The sequence below is a fragment of the Coturnix japonica genome, chromosome 15 (genome assembly GCF_054131305.1).
Source record: "Coturnix japonica strain WE chromosome 15, WE-NBRP24, whole genome shotgun sequence".
NCBI lineage: Eukaryota > Metazoa > Chordata > Aves > Galliformes > Phasianidae > Coturnix > Coturnix japonica.
Window position 1 is genome coordinate 8648230 of NC_140677.1, and position 18349 is coordinate 8666578.

At 41.3% G+C, this 18349-nt stretch overlaps 1 protein-coding gene across 4 annotated transcripts in view; it reads right to left on the minus strand.

The window, feature by feature from the left end:
- The window catches only part of SETD5 (SET domain containing 5), a 58425-nt gene that overhangs the window by 11984 nt on the left and 28092 nt on the right, over nucleotides 1-18349 (minus strand). For 3 of the 4 annotated variants that reach the window (XM_085516793.1, XM_015874946.3, XM_085516795.1), the window contains exons 8-18: nucleotides 17105-17347; nucleotides 12488-12636; nucleotides 12078-12195; nucleotides 11554-11663; nucleotides 11022-11268; nucleotides 10740-10820; nucleotides 8627-8905; nucleotides 7552-7872; nucleotides 5904-6146; nucleotides 2565-2694; nucleotides 1277-1530 (exon numbers count right to left, since the gene is read on the minus strand). In XM_085516793.1, coding sequence (XP_085372919.1) covers nucleotides 1277-1530; nucleotides 2565-2694; nucleotides 5904-6146; nucleotides 7552-7872; nucleotides 8627-8905; nucleotides 10740-10820; nucleotides 11022-11268; nucleotides 11554-11663; nucleotides 12078-12195; nucleotides 12488-12636; nucleotides 17105-17347 — 2175 coding nt within the window. Of the gene's footprint in view, nucleotides 1-1276; nucleotides 1531-2564; nucleotides 2695-5903; nucleotides 6147-7290; nucleotides 7411-7551; nucleotides 7873-8626; nucleotides 8906-10739; nucleotides 10821-11021; nucleotides 11269-11553; nucleotides 11664-12077; nucleotides 12196-12487; nucleotides 12637-17104; nucleotides 17348-18349 lie in introns of those variants that run through there. The other variant, XM_085516794.1, reaches the window with a different exon arrangement.

Here is an 18349-nt window from a genome sequence, read left to right on the forward strand (position 1 = left end):
AGAGAAATGTGAACAAAGCTGCCTATGGTCTGTCAAGATGTCAGACTTTTTCTAGAGAGGGGAAAAAAGGTAAATGGGGCAAGCATATAGAAACACAGTGAAATACAGGCTTCTAACATTGCAACCAACATGCTAAGGTGAGACTAAAAATCAATGACTAGACTGAGGAGGTGCACAGCAACACTGCTCTGATCTGCTACCTCAACCACTGCAGAAGTAAGGACAATTTACAATCAAGCTCTGTGCCTGAAACAGCCTTTCATCTCTTTCCTCAGTGCTCCACAATCTTCCCTGCTGACCTCCACAGATATGCCTTTCAAAAACCTTTCAGAAAAAAGGGTTCTCAAAGAAAATAATCAAAAGCACACTAAGCTAAAAATACCACAAAGGACTGTTTGCTCTGTTGCAAAGCAGATGAGGGAGCAAAACAGTCTCCAGTATAGAGCAGTCTGTCACTGCACAGAATTATTTTTAATTAGCTTTTAATGGCAGAGTCTGAGCAGCAGACTCTTATTTTTACATTTCTTAAATGAAAATATGCAATACTATAAACTAAAAATAAACTACAAACAACACAATTCCTATTTGCATAAAGAAATGCAACACAAAATGGAAGTGGAAAGTCCTTGCTGGATAGATGCAGATAACTCTCACTCAGAGTTTAGAGCAAGGAAATCCACCTAGACAGCCTGCTCAGTACTTTTACGTGTAAGGAAGCTGTTGTGAAATCAAAGGCACAAAGTATTGCCTTGCTACACCAGCAAGAAAAAGGAGAAATGAAGAACACAGTGGAAAGTGATGTAAAATATTTCTACCATATTTTGGATGACTGAAATCTGTTGAGGGAAAAAGAAGATGAGGACGTGTCAGACAGCCTATGGAAACTGGAACACCGTAACACTCTTTGGAAGAGACATGAAGGCCTGGGAACCATATGGGCAATGAGAGATGAAGGAGAGAAGATGAGTAAAGAACACTAAAGAGCCTGCAAAATATGGGAGCTGTAGAAATGGAGAAAAGAACTAATCTAATGTTTTTGATAACTGTGATGTGAGGGAAGGCTGGGCTGCTGCAAGGTTTGATATTTAACGGAGAAAGGAATTTGTTACAGACAGAAGTGGAGCAGAGGAAAAAGGCAGCAGTACTCGAGTCTGCCACCACCATGCTGCTCAGGAATACAGCTGCATATTCAAATAGGAAGGTGTGTCTAGTGCTACCCCAGTGGCACATATTCTAGTCTCTCTCTTTGGCACTTCGAGCTTCCAGCTGGATTTACCTCAAACTGTAGTGGAGTATTGCAGCGACTAGCAGCCAGAGAAGGAATTGGTGAGAACATCACACCATAACCATTGCGACTTTCCTCCTCTCCTGGCACAGATGAGCAGGGTGTAGCCAGCTGTGGGCTCACCGAGCCAGGAACTGAAGGGATGGGAGGTGGAGGGGTGACAGGAGACAGAGGCCTCAGCAGCTTCTTAACGTTCTGCTCCATCAAGTAGCGAGACTTCCATTTCTTTAGGGGACTCAGCAAGTCTGAAAAGTAAAGTGAATTGAGGATAAGGCTGCACCATTAACAGCTGCAAATCACACACCATCTCCTTTCCCCTGCTCCCAACCCAAACAAAGCCCATGAAAATCCAACACTGCTATGAATTAAAATATTTCAACTAGTAGAAAAGAAGCACAAGAGGGAGCTAGGGGCACAGGAGCCAGGAAGGTATATAGTACAGGGGAGGGTCACAAGGAAATGTCGGTATCATTGCTATGAACAAACCAGAGAGAGCAGTTTTCAATACTTCAACCCAGTAGTTTCCTATGTGCAACATCAGTACAGTTCCAACACATTTTATTCCCACAAAGGATTAATCCCTTTCTGTAATATCTTTTTTAATGTGCAGTTTAAAAAATCCCAACAATTAAGTAAATTCTGCAGCTTAGTTGTTTGCTTCTTCAGGTATCGCTCAGGGGTGTTCTTCTAATGGTTCTGGTGCCCTGTTCATATCTCACTTTCTTATCATCTGCATATTGTCTGGCTTTCTGCCTGTCATTCTTGGGAAACCTATCACTGATCAGGTGGATCTTCTCAACTTCCTTCTCTGTAGAAAGATTCAGACAAAATACTTAACCGTCCTGCTACTTTACTCACAGATTCGAGCTCCTCCATCTTTGAGATTGATTTGCTCATTACATACATGCCTCTCAGACTTTGCTACATCTTTCTATAGTCAGCAGATATTTTGTCCATCTAACAGCATCCTGCTGAAAAGAGATGAAATTGTACTTCCCCTCCCACCACTGTACAAATGATTACATGACACTGGGGTCAATGATGCGAGATAAAGTGACTGTCTTTTCATAGGAGAATACTGAGAAATTTAACACATGATGCTCAAAGCTAGAACAAGTCTATATAAATTTGAATGAAAGGCAAACTAACATTCTCACACATCACAAAGATGTGCCAGGAAGCAGCAGTACACATTAAGATGTCAACCTGTATAACTGCCTTTGTTATTCAGCAGCTTCCCCAGCTTCACCCAAGTGCCCTCATGGTGCTCAGGACTCACCTGTGTCATCTTTGCAGATGCTGGAAGAACTGCTGTTCTCGTTACTTTGGTATAGACATTGGGTCCTGTTCTCTTGTGGAGCTGGTGAGGTCTGAGTCATCCCCTCTTCCAGGGCTTGTTTGATCCATCGCTGAAACAGAATGAGACTACATAAACGTGCAACCCCTCCAGTACTTTCTGTGCAACCTTGCAGGATGTACTTCAACTCCTACACTACTGTGCAGTGGAGCAGACTGCTCAGAACACTGAGATTACCTTCTGCACATGTACTAACAGCTACTGTGATGGATTTGACTATGCGCACTTGATGAAATGTATACTAAGGACAAGTCTTCAACAATAACAGAAGTAAAAAATAAAAGCAAATTATAAATAAAATTAAAAAAAAAAGCTGGCAGCCAAGAACTACTTCATTAATAAGCTTCATTAATAAAGATGAGTTGTCTGATAAGCTGTCTTAAAACGTTCTTGCAAAGAAGTTGTTTCCTGCTAAGGAGCATGAGCACACTGCCTCACTAAGGCATATTAGAGCCTTACATAGATTCTGCTCTAACAGTTCCTCTGAGAAATGGCTGAGCTTAGTCACATAGTTCTTCTAGGACTGCACTCGCTTCCAGGCAGAGAAAAAGAACAAAAAATCTGATAAAACACAAGCAGCCGTTTTCAAGGGGTTTAGAACAAAAAGGAAAAAAAAAGGAATCTTTTCTTCAGCTACAGATAAAAGAGAAAAATCATGGTGGTCTTTAGAACATGGATGTGAACTTGAATTGCAGACTCATCAAATGAGCTGTTACAGTGGCTGTGCTAAGCTCCATGTCTTGATCCAAACCAACTCCTGACAGCAGGCAGGAAACCTTTGGTTACTTTATAAATACGAAACGGAAAACACAAAGGTAATTCAGCCAAATGACAGGAAAACTGCTGTAAAAATACAACAATTTGTGTAGTTTACCCGAGGGATTCACTTCACAAGTCTTTTATTCTCCAAGAAAGGTTTAAGACCATAGCTTTGCCTTTCAGTAATCCAGTTAGTTGTTCTGCACATCAGAAAGTGTGTCCTATCAGAGATACATATATGTAATGTATGATTCCTCAAGCTATCATGGAAGCGTGTTGAAAACTCAGTGGTCACAATCCTCAAAGTGAAACAACTTTAACGCAGAGGTGAAGAGCGGGTGACAGGACCTATTCTGATGGCCTTCAATACTGTACAGCAGACACTTTCTTTGTTCAAATCTATCTCAGTGGATTACACTGCAGCCACTACAAAGAGTGTGGAGTGCCAGCCAGTCAGTGTGGAGCACAGCTACCTCAAATGTGGCATCTGATCTGGCAGCCAAGTCACTGAACGTGTGATGAATGTGAACACGTTATACAGTTCAGTTTCCCTGTAAGGTACAGACATTGGCATGCTTTGGATGCAAGCTGAGATCAGCTTCGTTTTTTGGCACAGTTCTCAGCAGATTAAAGAAGCCTGCAGACAACCCAAGAAAATACATGTGATCAATTTGAGCAACCTTTATAAATCATCATTCCTGACTGAATAATCAAGAAGCAGATACAACAAAGATCAGGTCATGGGAGAGTAGTATTATCAAGTTGTGGACCATTTCTAGACCTTAGCTAGCTGAAAAGGAGGTTTTCCTTGTGAGAGCTTTCTGAACATTCCTGACTTTTTCCTACATCTCCAGGATGTCAGCAGAAATGATAGAAGCACCAAATGCTAGCAAGCAGTCTTTTGCATGGAAAAGCTGGGGAACTCCTATAAAGTAGATGAAAATCCTTATTAGAGCAGTTATAAATTATTTTATTTCAAAAAAGTAGAGATCTATTAAAAAATCTGCAACATAGGTTCTGGACACCAAATCCTTCACTAATTATTTAAGTACTGGAACAGGCAGTGCGGTTTTCAGACAGTGTCAGCCTAGGAAGAACAAGAACATGCTAGAAGACAGCATTCAACATTTTCTTAGTAATCTGGGAAATGGATAGGAAAAAACAGGACACAGCTCAATGCAGACTAGAACAAAATACCACACAAAGCCAGAAACAATCACTTCTAAAATTATGGCCCTGAAAACAAATAGATTTTTTTCTAACAAACACAGTAAATCACAGACTGAACAGGTCTAAATCAACCTGTCAAAAGAAAATTCAGTTGTCACACTGGGAAGCACAAATGGGTATAGGCTACATGACACAAAGCAGCTTTCTGCTTTATTCAGCACCGAGAATCCCTGAGCTGCAAAACAACGTTCACTGACTTCAAAAAGACGTGGACCAAGTGAAAGAATTCCATAGTGAGACTATTCCATTCACTCTCAAACAGTCACAATTACTGCGTGACTAGAAAATAGCCAAAGGTAACAAAAGAAGCATGGGAAGATTGCCCATGGAAGCAAACAGGACTTTGTTCCTATGAGTATATATGAAACATCAGAGCTGTATCTATGAAGGAAATAATGAGGAAAGACTTTTTTTTTCCGAAACGTGTGTTAGTGTAAGGCAACAAATTGGCTGAAGGTGAGAATAGCAAAGTCCAAAACTTCTCTTTGGATATAACTTCCTCAAAGGAGGGCAAAGAAACTAGGACATGGTGCTTGACTTTAAGAGCTACCAAGACTGTGAGATCAGAAAGGATTTCCATAAAGCTGCTCTCAGGTAATTAATTATACAGGAACTGGAAAAGCCTCTGAGCAAAGCTGACAGGTGACAGGCAAGACAGATTCAGATAGAAATGTGACTGAACTACTGTTTCCCTGTGGATGGTTAAATGATAGCTTTTGCTGGCCACACACCATCTCTGGAGAAACAAAGTACTCAGCTTGGGCTTCCTACAGGGCCACAAATATACAGCTATTTTGTGATCCCAAAAAGAGCTGTGGGCTTGCTCTGCTAAATAACACAGGCTCTCCAATGAGAGCAGAACCTGACTGAGGCACTGTATTCCCAAAGTGTTTTGGAACACTGTCCTGTCCCCCCAAAGATAATCATCTTCTGACTGTGAAAGCAGTGAGGAAATGCATTCTAAGGGCAACAATTAAATACCTCAAATCTCGTATGCTAGATAATAAACAGCCACTATAGATGCAAAAATAAATGTTTCAAAGGGAATCACAGAACAGTTCTACTACAGTAAAAAGCAAGGATGAAGACTTGAACCCTGGGCAGAAGAGGGTTAGCAGTCACCACCCGCAGACTGCTTCAAGACACCAGATGAGGCCAGCTCAGCAGGAATACATGGAAACAGGCTCAGATAGAACAGGACAGATTTACAATTGTGCCTGTAACAGCATGATGAGTATACAGCCCCCAGAGGTAAGACATGAGCAAACATACCTTTTTACAAGAGCTGTAAATTCCATCCAACAGAAAGGGCCTTCGACGCCTCTCGGGGTTGAAAGGTGATCCAAAACGAATGTAGTGTTTAGGTGTGGTACAAATTAGCGGGGAGTGGATGAGACCTGGCAACATATTTAGAGTTGTTGCCAAAACTGTTGGGTCTGTAGTAATGCGCAGAGGGCATTCAATAGGGCACTCCTGCTTTTCTGCCTTGTCATTCAGCCATTCCGTAACAAGATACTGAAGAAGAAAACACATGTCAATGCAACTAGCACAGAGGAAGAAGAAAGGTAATATGGCACAAAGGCACACAGGAAAGCAATGCACAGGGTCAGCTTGTATGCTAAACCTCCTTATATTCCTCAACAGGAAATACAGAACCACAACTTTGCTGCATCAGTTCCAATTCTCATCTACTATAGGCACAGCATCAGTTAATCCTGTTTTATAGAAGTAGCTCAATTTTACCTTCATTAACATTATCAGAAGGTTCACCTAGAATTTGACTGCATTGTTCTAAGCCAGTTTCTAGCTGCAAGCCTAACTGTATTCATAGCTATTTTTTTTTATTCCCAGTACATGCTGGCATTCTATCTTCTGCAATTTCTCATTTCCCTCAGAAACTTCTCACAGCTTGCATATTTTAGTCTGCAGTCACATTTCTCTCTCAGTTTTCAGTTCTGCCAAGCTGAAAGCTAACCTATTCCATTTTGTTCTAAACAAATACCCCCCATCCTGCCATCCCACCGATCTCTAAAAGATGCTGCTACTGATCTCAACACACTGCTATGCTATTCTAAACTTATACCCCACCTAACCCTTACTATAGAGTGGCTCAACTTTTCTCTCATCCTCTTGGCAGTATATACAAGAGAATCTCTATTATTCTTTGCAGGATGCAATAAATAATAGTTAATTCTGGTGGCTTTGTTGTTGGGTTTTTTTGTTTTTTGTTTTAAGTCTCACTTCACCTCTGTGCTGTTTGATTTAACGTAAAATTCTTGGTTAACAGCCTTTTCCTCCTTGCTTCCAATACACCGAAAGCATGGAGAAAACTTCTCAAGACTGTAAGCATGCAGTTTATGGATTCTTTACCCTGAGAAGTGCCTAGCACCTCATAGGTGACTGGGTAATATCTCAAGCTCAGTGTGCCCACAAAGAGCACACTCTTTTCTTCAGCCTACCTTTCTTCCTTACCACAGGTATTACTTTTTGCTTTCTAAATCAGGGTTCACCCTCCATCACCCAATTCCTTATAATGACAATCCTCCTACAACCCTTTTGCCAGGACCCCTTAAGCTGGAAGTGGTTTCCTCCCCACAGCTGTATGATTTGTCTCTAGGCTCTCTGCTGTACCCGAACAGTGAGACCATTCCTACTGCACCTCCATCAGCCCGCTGGCATCTACGTTCTATGTAGACTAACTGTATTGATCTGCTAATCATTTCTTGGTCTTTGCACAGCACTGAGCAGCCATCTGACTCATGATGAGGGCTCTTAGACACTACAAGAGAAAAAATAAAGCCAATATAAAATCAGGTCATTCTGAGTGTTCAGAAGAAGTTTCCCCTGAGCCAACTTTTCCTTAAGGATCACAAAACACCTACTTTTTCCCTGTCCAGTTTGAGCATTTGATCATATTTACCTTTTTAGTTTTGGGGTACTTCACTGCAGTCCGATTAGACTGAGATCCTGCAGCCAGGATAACAGTTGGGTCAGATCCCATCAATTGTCTGCCTTCTCCTGGACCTTCTACACTGGTGACATCTGTTGTGGTTACCAAGCTGGCAGTGCTTCCCTCCTCTGAGACAGCCTGTACAAGTTCAGCTTGCTGGGAATTGGCTTGTTTCTGTCTTCTCAGTCTTTGTGCTGAACTGGTCCGGTATCGAGAGAATCGACTTTTTGGTCGGGGCCTGGAGGGTTTTGCTGGAGCAGGCTTAGTAACTGTTTTTTCTGGGGCAGCATCCTACAACATAAATTGTCATTAGTCCAAGCACCACTAGGAGCCTTCAATTTCTCTTCTAAAAGACAGACACACACTACTATTTTCTTTGTTATGTTCTTAAGAGGTCAGCTAGAATACTGGTATTAAGTAAGACAGCAGCACTATGCAACTTGCTATTTGTCTTAAGGCAACTCAGATCACTTCTGATCTGAGTTGGCAAGCATCATTCTAGGCAAGTATCTGTGAAAATACATAGACAAAATATATGCTGTATAACGGGAACACACACAACGAAAGTAGATGGGGGGAAAAAAAAGTAAGCAAAAAAAAACCCCAAAAAACAAACACAAAGAAAAGGGAAAAGACCTCCTAATATACAGTGCCCACTGAGTGAAGGAGCTGGGCTTAATCCACCCAAAAAAGAGTGCCACCTAAGAAAAGCCTTCCTACGTTCAAACTGAGGGCACAAGAAAATGCAGGCTCTTTGCAGCCAGCATATGGTGGGCTGACAAGATAACATACATACATTCAGACTGAAAAAAGCAAAAGTTTTTCATCACAAGAATTGGATGAGGTCTCCCAAAGGACGTGCAATCTCCACCCTTGGAAGTATTAAAGACAAGACAGGGTAAATGACTGGGCTACATGGTTTGACCTCAAAGCCAGCCCTGTCTGGGTGAGAACAGTCTAGAGACCCTCTGAAGTTTCTCCTAATCGTGTTGAGACAAGCTGCTTATGAGTTTGGTGTGCAGGATCTTACACATCTTCATCTTACCGCTACTTGTGAAGACCGCCTTGTGTTCACCCCAGTGCTGCTGTTACTGTTAGAAACATTGGAAGCAGCAGCAGCAGCAGCAGCAGCAGCAGGTGTTGAAGTTGCATCCTCAGTTTCAGGAGTCTCTGTTTTTACTTCCTCCACCTCAGGAGCCTCAGAATTGATGCTGACTTCAGCATCAGTGCTGCTCCGTTCTGATGGCTGCTCTCGTCTCCTCTTTCTCTTTTCCAAATTTTCAAACATGTGCATGATGGCTTCTACCTTCCTGTCTTCCCGGGTCTAGAACAAAAAAAAAAGTAAATCGAAGTTAGAATACCGACAATGTAATTATGCATTCATAGAGTAGCAAGACGAACTAGATTTGGTTCTTAAATAGGACCACTTCGGTACTACTGAGTTACATTTATAAAGTAGCCAAAAGGAAACAAGATTTAAGGACTGAAAAGTGAGAGAAAGAACAGAATGAAAAGATGACCTGGAAACAAATGGATCTGCTTGCTAATGAAAAAACATTAGAAGCAAACATAAGCCAGAGGCAACAGAAGTGAATCAGTAATTTTCAGCAAGGACAAAACTACCACACAAATTGTCAGGAGATCACCCAGCTCAAAACAAAAGCTTTTGTCCAAGCAGCTTACACTGGGTAAGAAAAACAGAACATAAAAGAGCAGGGAGGCAAGAAGGTATTTATTAGGTAAACAAACAACAGGAAATCTTATCACCTAGCTGTGTCAGAAATATAATTCCATATGTAAAAGACCCAGTACAATAACGCTGCAGAGCCTGGCAGACAAGCCAAGTGAATTTCAAGAAGAATCGGGTGGGATCAGCTGCCTTCTAGGAATTGTCAAGGGGGAGGAAGTGCCTTAAAGCACACAGCAATAGTAACACACAGCAACCCTGCCACTGTAGTGTTATGTTTCAAAAATATTCAGTCCACAAAAATACATTTTCAAGATTGAGAAAACTTCAGGTAAAGGTATTTTATCTGGTGCCAAGTATAGAAAGCTGAATATCATCAGAGGAGATTAACTGGTGAAACACGCACAGGAACAGGGCTTACAAGCTCATGGGAAACTAACACTTCACTTGGACGTGTTTCTTGAACTATACTGTCTCAGATCAGTTTCCTTGGATTAAAAATAGTCTTCCCTCCAAGCTTATGGTCAGCCTGACGGGAGACTGCTTCTATTCAAATTCAAGCAGAAACTTACAGCCTTATCTTTCCCCTTCTAAAAAATCCATGAGATAATCCAAGGATACCTCTGTTGGATGTCCCCTGGCTCTGCAATTTACAGTTCTATCTTAATGATTAAAACATTCTCAGGAAATTTCCACATAGAAGATTGATCTTTCTGATTAGAGAAAAGTATGGTGGTCAGGGTATTTAGTGAACAAAGAAAACAAGGAACTCCCAACTCTGATACATTTGTTGGCTGGCAGAAGGACAGAAGTCCCTTTTCTTCACTATTTTTTTTTTTTAAACAAAACTAACAATATAAGAAACTTGAAAAGAGGCTCAGAACCAAAAGCACTAAGAAATACTTTGATCAAGAGAGCAATAAGGTGCACAAAAGGATTTCCTAATAAAGAATATACTGACTTTTGCAGATTTGTGCCAGAAATGCTGTTGGTAGCCTATCCCTCTTAAAAAGGTTTGCCTCGTCATCCTACTCCCTTCCCTCACAGCAACATATCTGAACAACAGTTCAGTCAACTCATACATAGAACAGATGCAGCTTAACAAGCCCAACTCATCGAAAAGGGTCAAGGTTCTGGCTCATGATATGGCTCCATAAATTCTTGGGCTGGCAAAATGAGGGGCACTGTAGGAACATAAAAAGGGTGCAATTACCTTTTTTGAACCTAGCACTGTCTTTTTAGTGGTACGAGTATGACAATAAAATAGCCCTGAAACTAACAGCTAAACCTTTCAACCAGGAAATAAATCCTCCATAGCTGCAATGTCTTCACCTAAATCCTGCTGTGTGGAGTTAACTGATGACCACCAACAGCTGGAATTTGTGTTGAAAGACATGAAATAAGCAACTGGACCTGCTGGTCACTACATTAAGCCACTCATAAGGGGAAGGATAAACAGAAAGGTACTTGCCCGTCTGCTGTGGACCAAGGTTCCTTGTTCATCTACAGACTCCTCTTTCTCCTCTTCTTGTTTCTCCTCCTTATCTGCAACCTAAAAGAGAATTCAAGACTTAGCAGAACAAACAAAATCTGGCAGCATTTTAAAGTTCTCAAGATTCTCATAGAAATCTAAGGTTTAAAAAAGGCCTCAGGCATTTTCTGTTCTGAAGATACGGTATTGTCCCTGATGAGATTCCACACCAATAAAACCATTCAACAACAAAGGTATCTGACAAAACATCAGGAGTTCTACCTCATTGTCACTGACTGCAGCAGGTCCCTCTGGAACAACTTCTGTTTGTTGACTGATGTTCTCATCCAACACAACGCCCTGCTGTTCCATTTCTAGCTCCTTTCGACGGGCTTTTCGTCGCCGTGTTTCTGCCCCAATCAGTGTGCCTAAAACAGGTGGAGGTAGGTGTTCTGCAGCATTTGGGCTACGTTTCTGCACAGGGCAATTCCGGTTCCCCTTGTGACACGCACAGTCCACTTTATAGTTGCTGCTCCAAAACACAAACATAATTCGTGTCACTCTTCATTTCTCAACCCTTGCACAGAGACATTCAATGCATCTCCTACTAAACATCTCACCACGTGTCAAAGCAAGGACAGCAGGCTACCTTATGGCCTCTACTGTAGAATATGCCAGCAGAACTGGACAGAATAGCCGGAAAATGCAATTCAGTAGAAAACGGAGCAAAATGTAGAATGCGAGGAAAGGGCTGGAGGAAGATGTCCAGTCCAGGAGGGCAGTGGAGAGCTCCTGGGCGAGGTGAAGGACTCACCAGATGTTGTACTCATAGTCAAAGGCGATGGTAACCTCTGTGTCCTTGGCAATGGTGGCAACAGCATAGATACACAGGTGGATCATCCCATCAGCAATCACATGACGAACCTTGTTAAACAAAGCAGAGAGAAACTAACATCTCCACAAGTTGCACTTCTTATTTCTGAGAGGGAAGACTCCTTCAGTAAAGTAGCTCTCAAATATTACATGAATAATTATCCAAAAACTGCTAAAGGGAAACGCTTATTTCACTGCTATCCTATGCTTTTCCACTCACACCTGCTTACCCCTATGATTCTGCAGCCAGATGAAACCTTAATAGAAATACTTCCCTTCAAGAAAAAACTCACTTTCCCAACCTTCTGCTCATCTCTTATTCCAAATATAAACCATCAAATGAGCAAGAGATGCAGAGAATTCACCCTGTTTACCGCATTCTAAATTTGAATATTCATAAAAAGTAAATGCATCAGACTTATGTAAAATTTATCCGCAATTTTGGTGATGGGGAAGAGAATTTACCTCTGCATTTGGAGTGCAGGAGCGCCTGATGAACCTGGCATCGTTACCAAAGGTGCGGGCATCAACACACATTTCAACGCCATTGAACTTGGAGTAGAACAGCACAAATGGATATGGCCTGGAGAAGTAACAGAATGTCTCAATCCCCAAATACTCAATTCCCATGGCATTTAAAACAGGAAGCAGTGTTTCAATCAGTACCGCTGCTCTGGAAGCCTATGCATTTCCATGAGCAAGATCGAACAGATTAACTTCAATGGGTTTTGGTTCATGAGCAGAGCATCAGGCTGAGGCTATATATTCGATTTCACATTTCTATGGGTGGCACAGATGGCAAGGGCCCTGCAAGTGCACATTAGCCCTCTCTGTGCCATGATGCTCTCAAACTAATCACTTTGTAGTACTCTTACTTTTTGAAGAAATGCCCATTGACCTCGAATTGCTGTCGTAACATAACCTTCCCTCGATACTCAATTATAAGGGTATCTAATGCCAAGTCTCTTGCTGCCCTCAGGATCTTCCGGTGCTTCTGAACCCGAGTCACCCGTCCCAGCTGCAGCTGTAACAAAACAGAGTGAAATACAAGCGTTTAAACCAAAGGCCTGCAACTCATGGAGAGAATATTGCTTACAAGAAAAGAAAAATTAATCCAGCAGAAACATCCAAAAACTGCACATACATCCAGTCAATATATTGTTTATCCTGTTATCCTGTAACAGTTTAGTGATAACCAATGACCGTGATTATATTTATCAAAAACAAAGTACTTATTTCTTTCCTTCAACAGACTCACAGATCTATCAGACAGAGGGTTTTAGTCTTGCAGCTAGGAGGCATAACCAGACCTGTCAGTTGCCGCTAATAGGGAACTGCTCTGCAATTATGGCCACTTTCACAGACAGAATAACTCAAATCTTCCCTAAATTGTGGGTTGTCACACATTCAGAGGAAAAACAGAAGCTTTTCCTTCTGCAGAGGATGGTAATTCTAGCTAACAAGCCAAAGACTTAAGCTGTCAATTTCCATCTTCCATCCAGAATCTTCTTCATCTTCCTGATCAACCAGTGCTGAGGATTTTATCACACTTTTTTTTAACATGAAGAAATACATTTTTAAGCAGATGCTGACAGTTTAGTGAATCTCCTTCGTGTTCAAGTCTACTTTCTATTACAATGGATTTTCACAACAACACATCTTGACAGTATGAAACCACATTGGTCTTTAAGCACAAACATCCAAAAATGACACGTTTTATGGCACAATGGAAGGATATTATAAACACTAGGACATAGAAAAGATTTCTTTTATTGAAAAACCAAAAAAAACCCCTTCCTTTGCTTATCAGGTTAAATCTCTCTGCACATACAAATTTACAGAGTTATGTGAAGATGGCTGGATGCCTCACCACAAGAGAACTGAGCGTGCTCCTTCCTAAGTACCTTATTCATTGTTCATAAGGACCACTTCTTGATACTTCTCCAGGCTGAACCAAGACATAAGTGTTCTTGCTTCAGCAACAGTGACATCCATCTATCTAAATTAGAAGTAAACCACATGATGTTGTTGAAGGAAAGCTCCCAACTTTTCCTGATGAAACTTGTTAGAAACAGCTACTGTGCAGTCTGCTCATCTGAATAAAAACTGCATTAGCTTAAGGAAGGGCTCTATATGAAAAACAGCAGAATGATGACATCTAACATCAGGAAAACAGAGGTACGGCCCTATGGCAGCACTCAGCACTGGGAAGAAACAAAGCTCTCCATGCTGACCACGTTGAGAGCCCTGAATCACAGACTTTACCCTGCAATCTTACATGTGTTTTGAATAAATCTCTTTGGGAAGAAGGAGGCTTTCACTGTTTTAATATGACATTACACTGCAAATCTTGGATCAGCCAATAAAGAAAGATCTATTAGTCGAATTCTCTCACTCAGGTCTCCAGGACAAAAATAGCTTTATAAAAATATTCACTTGAAACCTATGCAGATGGGAATAATGGCCCTGCTATTCCAGATCTTCTTGTAGACATATATCCAGTGCTATGTTTACCATGCCTACAGGGCACAACTCTTGCAAACATTTTCATACCAATATATCTGCAGACAATTGGAAAAACCTGAATGCATGGATTTGAGACTATGAAAAGCCTTGCAGTGTCATATCTTGAATCCTGACAGGAATGAACAGATCATTTCCCAAGTAAAGAGAAACCCATTAAAATGCATGAAAGAAATATTTTAGGACCAAGAAGTCACACTGCTAGCCCCAATTTCTGATCAACAACCCCATAACATGAGTAAACTCTAAGATAAGATGCTTTCCTTTACTGACAACAGTAGTATTCTGTGGTCACATTCACATATTTTCTGTTATGATCAGCTCCTTATCTAAACAGGCTCTGTATGCAGAAGGGTTGGACCAGATGAGCTTCTTGTTTCCTTCCAACCTTAATTATTTCACAGTTCTATAGTTTTCTTCCTATCTTTTAGAAATGCGAATTATTATCTGGTGGCCTTCACTCCCGCCTTCAGTCCATGACTGCTCTGCATTACTGTTCACTTCATTTTGGAGAACAGCTTGTGGAACACCAGTAGGATGAAGTGAGATGGTGAAAGGAAAAGAAAACCCATGGAGGAGAGAGAATCAGTGCATCTGCAAAGCTTCACAATGATCTCAGTTTGGTACAACAGGAATGATCTCAGCATTTCTGTAAGATCCTAGCTCAGCTTGTTTTTCGTACTCTGAATTTAGAAATATGAAGAGGATTAGCTGCCATGCTTTCATGTGTGAAAAGAACAAATGATTTTACGCACGTCATAGGCCAGGGATTGCTGACTGGTAATCAGACAAAACCGTTCTGATATTTTTGCAGAGCAACATCTGCATAATACTCGGTGGCTTTATTTTATAAAGGCTCTTCACTTTAGCATGGGAAATCAATCAGGGGTTTGAGCTCAAGTCAGCAATTATCAGAGGCAACAAAGGGCAAATAATGACCCTGGGTTTGCTCTGGCAATAGAAGGCAGAAAAGCGTTTCATCGCTTTCAAACTGACAGGCATCTGGCCACCTAGTTGTTTTTATTCCTGGTACCAAACAGCTTTAGGTTTCAGAAGCTTTCCTTTGCATCATCCGGATAGTTGACAACTGGCTTATTTAGACCATCTCAATGATCAAAATCTCATATCTGGGGTGAAACTTCTTAGCCCACCTCTTCCTACTCATCCTAGTTTGGGGAAGCTTTTAAGTCACCATTTCCCTCCCCCCCCCTTTATATTTTTTTTCCCTTGGAAGAATACACAGACTACACTCACATAACAGTTTACCCAAGCTAATCAACTGTAAGAGCACACAGGACATATATGACATTCTATTTTTATTCCTTTCTGCATGCTTGAGAGTCTTCGTGGACAAGCAGAGCAGTATTTGCATATTTTTTCCCATTTGGAAGTACCTATTTTCTCATCTTCTAGAAAAGCTATTTTCACATCCAGTAATGATATCCAGTGAAATGGTAGGTGATGCAAAATGAGAAACCTTCTCAGTTTACCTAACAGAGGTGAGACAAATGAGTCAATAAAAGACATAAAGCATAGGATAAGAGACCTCATATTCCTGGCTGGTCAGTCCACACCTGTACCAGCGAGCATCCTCACAACACTTTGCAGCCATCTGCTGAGCAGGGTAAACAAGGACAGAAGGGCTGACAAGCAGCAGCTCAGGACAACCTTCCTCAGTATCCAAGAGATACCACAGACATCAATTCCCTTTGTACTCTGCCAGCATTTGGAATGAAAGCTACCTACCTACAGCTTGTTTAGAGTAACTGCAACTCACTACAAAGTTTTGCAACTTAATCTTTTTGTTTCTTTGTGATTGATTCCATTTGGAACCTTCCGATTTGGCATGTCGGTCACTTTTCCCTGTGGGAAAATCTATACCTGTACAGGAGAGGGAAAGTGCAAGAAAGCATGACAAGAACAAGCACTCTTACGTATGGTGCTCTTTTATAACCATCTGTCCCGCTATATGCTGTGAAGGTGACAAAAAGAAAATAGCATATGTTTTACTGTTTATTCAAGGTCTTCTTCTAAAATTAATACGAAGGAGATAGAAAACTACATGTAAGACTCAGAAAATATTACATCTTCAAGAAAAGCAGAACATTTCCCTCTGTGTATTCCAGGGGAACTGTTTCCACAGTTCCTCCATTTAGAAAGGCCATTCACTCCGCTGTATAGAAAGGTTATTCCCTCCTCCTCCTATGTTTTATTACTGTAGATCTAGAGGCAAGAGTGGAAAGGAGGAGTCTAAAGTCCCTGTTTTGCACTCTCTCTTACTGGCAATATCTGTGATCTGCCTGGTGTGCTTCACCTATATGAAAACAGAGGGAAAGTTGGGAGGGAACTCATGAACTTCACAGAGAGGTGAGTCACCTGATATAAACAAGAATGATTCAAGCACAAACATATACCTGATATTCAGGTTTCTGACTGTGCTGCCATTCTGAAGGAGAGGTGCCCCACATCTGTTTTTGGAGCCAATCCTTTTCAGTTCCACCTATCTTCAGTTCCTCCAAACAAGGAAACCCCACAACACCTGAACTGAGTGGGAATGCTCCTCTCCAACAACTCATGGACCGCATGAAACATCAACTCAGAACAGTGAAGGAGAGGATAAACACAACACAAACATCCTTTCACTGTTTCTCCTTTTCTACATGCATTCCACAAAGCTGGCAAAACACTGACCTCCTCTGCATATCTCAGAAGGGACAGAATTAGGTACAGTTCATCATTCAGTCACCAGAAGCACTTAAAGCAAAACACCAGCGAATCTTATTGCAGAAGTGTACAAAAGGCCTCAATTTTATAACGCTGATGTAACTGAATACAAGTGATCTATACTCAAAGAAGGCCCCACGTTCTTCCCATGACCAGCTACATTCCTGCTCCCCCACACCCACAACACATGCCCAGCAGCTAGAGGACCTCACCCACCCCACTTCTTTCATCACATTAGCTCTTACCTGCATCTGGGACCCAATAACGGTATTATTGCAGGCCAACTCTGTTTTGTTGATTGTGTCTAGCATAGCAGTTTTGCCCACGTAGTCTTTATTAGAGTTCAGATGACGCTCCAACAGGTTCTGTACATCAGCGCTGTACTGGTTAGTAAAGGCTTCTTCATACTGATCTGTCCAGAGTCGTATTCGATTCTCCCACCCTTCAGCTGTGTTTTCATCCAAGGCATGTGCTTCAGAAGGGGAATTCTGCACAAAGAGCAAAGGGTGAATGACTAGCACACAATGGGCAAAACCTATCCATAGTGCTCTGAGCCTATCAACAGAGTACAGAAGAGGTGTATATGCTCCAAGTTAAGAAATCACTGGTTACAATGACACCTTTTTCAGAATCTCCATCCTTCAAAATATTGTACAACAGTACACAAGGGAATCTATAAAGAACTGTGTGTCAGACTAAGACCTCTTGGAATTGGGTATTTGGCACTGTTACATACAAGACAATGTAGCCATCACTGGGCCAAAAGAATCTCTTTTTAAGTCACTTTGGAAAAAATATTTATGCAGATTAAAAAAGCAAAGGAACAGAACACACAAATGCAAGTAAATCTCATGCAAGCTTGTCTTACAGTCAACCCACTCACAGCCAACATAATGCTAGATGATGCTGATCATATCTCAATCTTTGCAGGGACTGATCCCAAAATACTCCTAAAAAACCTTCTGGCTAAATGGTCACCAAGGTTTCAAGAAACTGAATGTACTGCACAAGCTAATACCCAGAAGGTTAAAACTGCAAGTCCTAAGCTGTATAAAGAAGAGAGGGTAAAATCAGGTAATCCATTTATATCATCTTGTAAGGGAGGAGATGAAAAGAAGCTGGTAGAAAAAAAATGAGCTTCATTCTTTCCTTGACAATAATTGAAATAATCAATGAATAATATTCCAGAGGTACAAAACTTAACTGGTTTTTAGGACCAAGATGTATGACACAATGAAGTATCAGTAACAAGAATCCTTGAAAAATGATCATTTTCATCATACATATTAAAAACATAAGAACTGCACGTATGTTTAGCCTCTCCAGGCACTCAAGTACTACAGAGACAAGTATGCACCCAGACAGACACACCACAGAATCTCCCCATTTCCTCTGAGTCAACCGCTTGGAGTCACCTCCATTTACAGGACTGGGGTCAGATGGAATCTGAGGAAACTTCAAGGTAGCTTGCTCCCTCCCCCTAGCTTTTA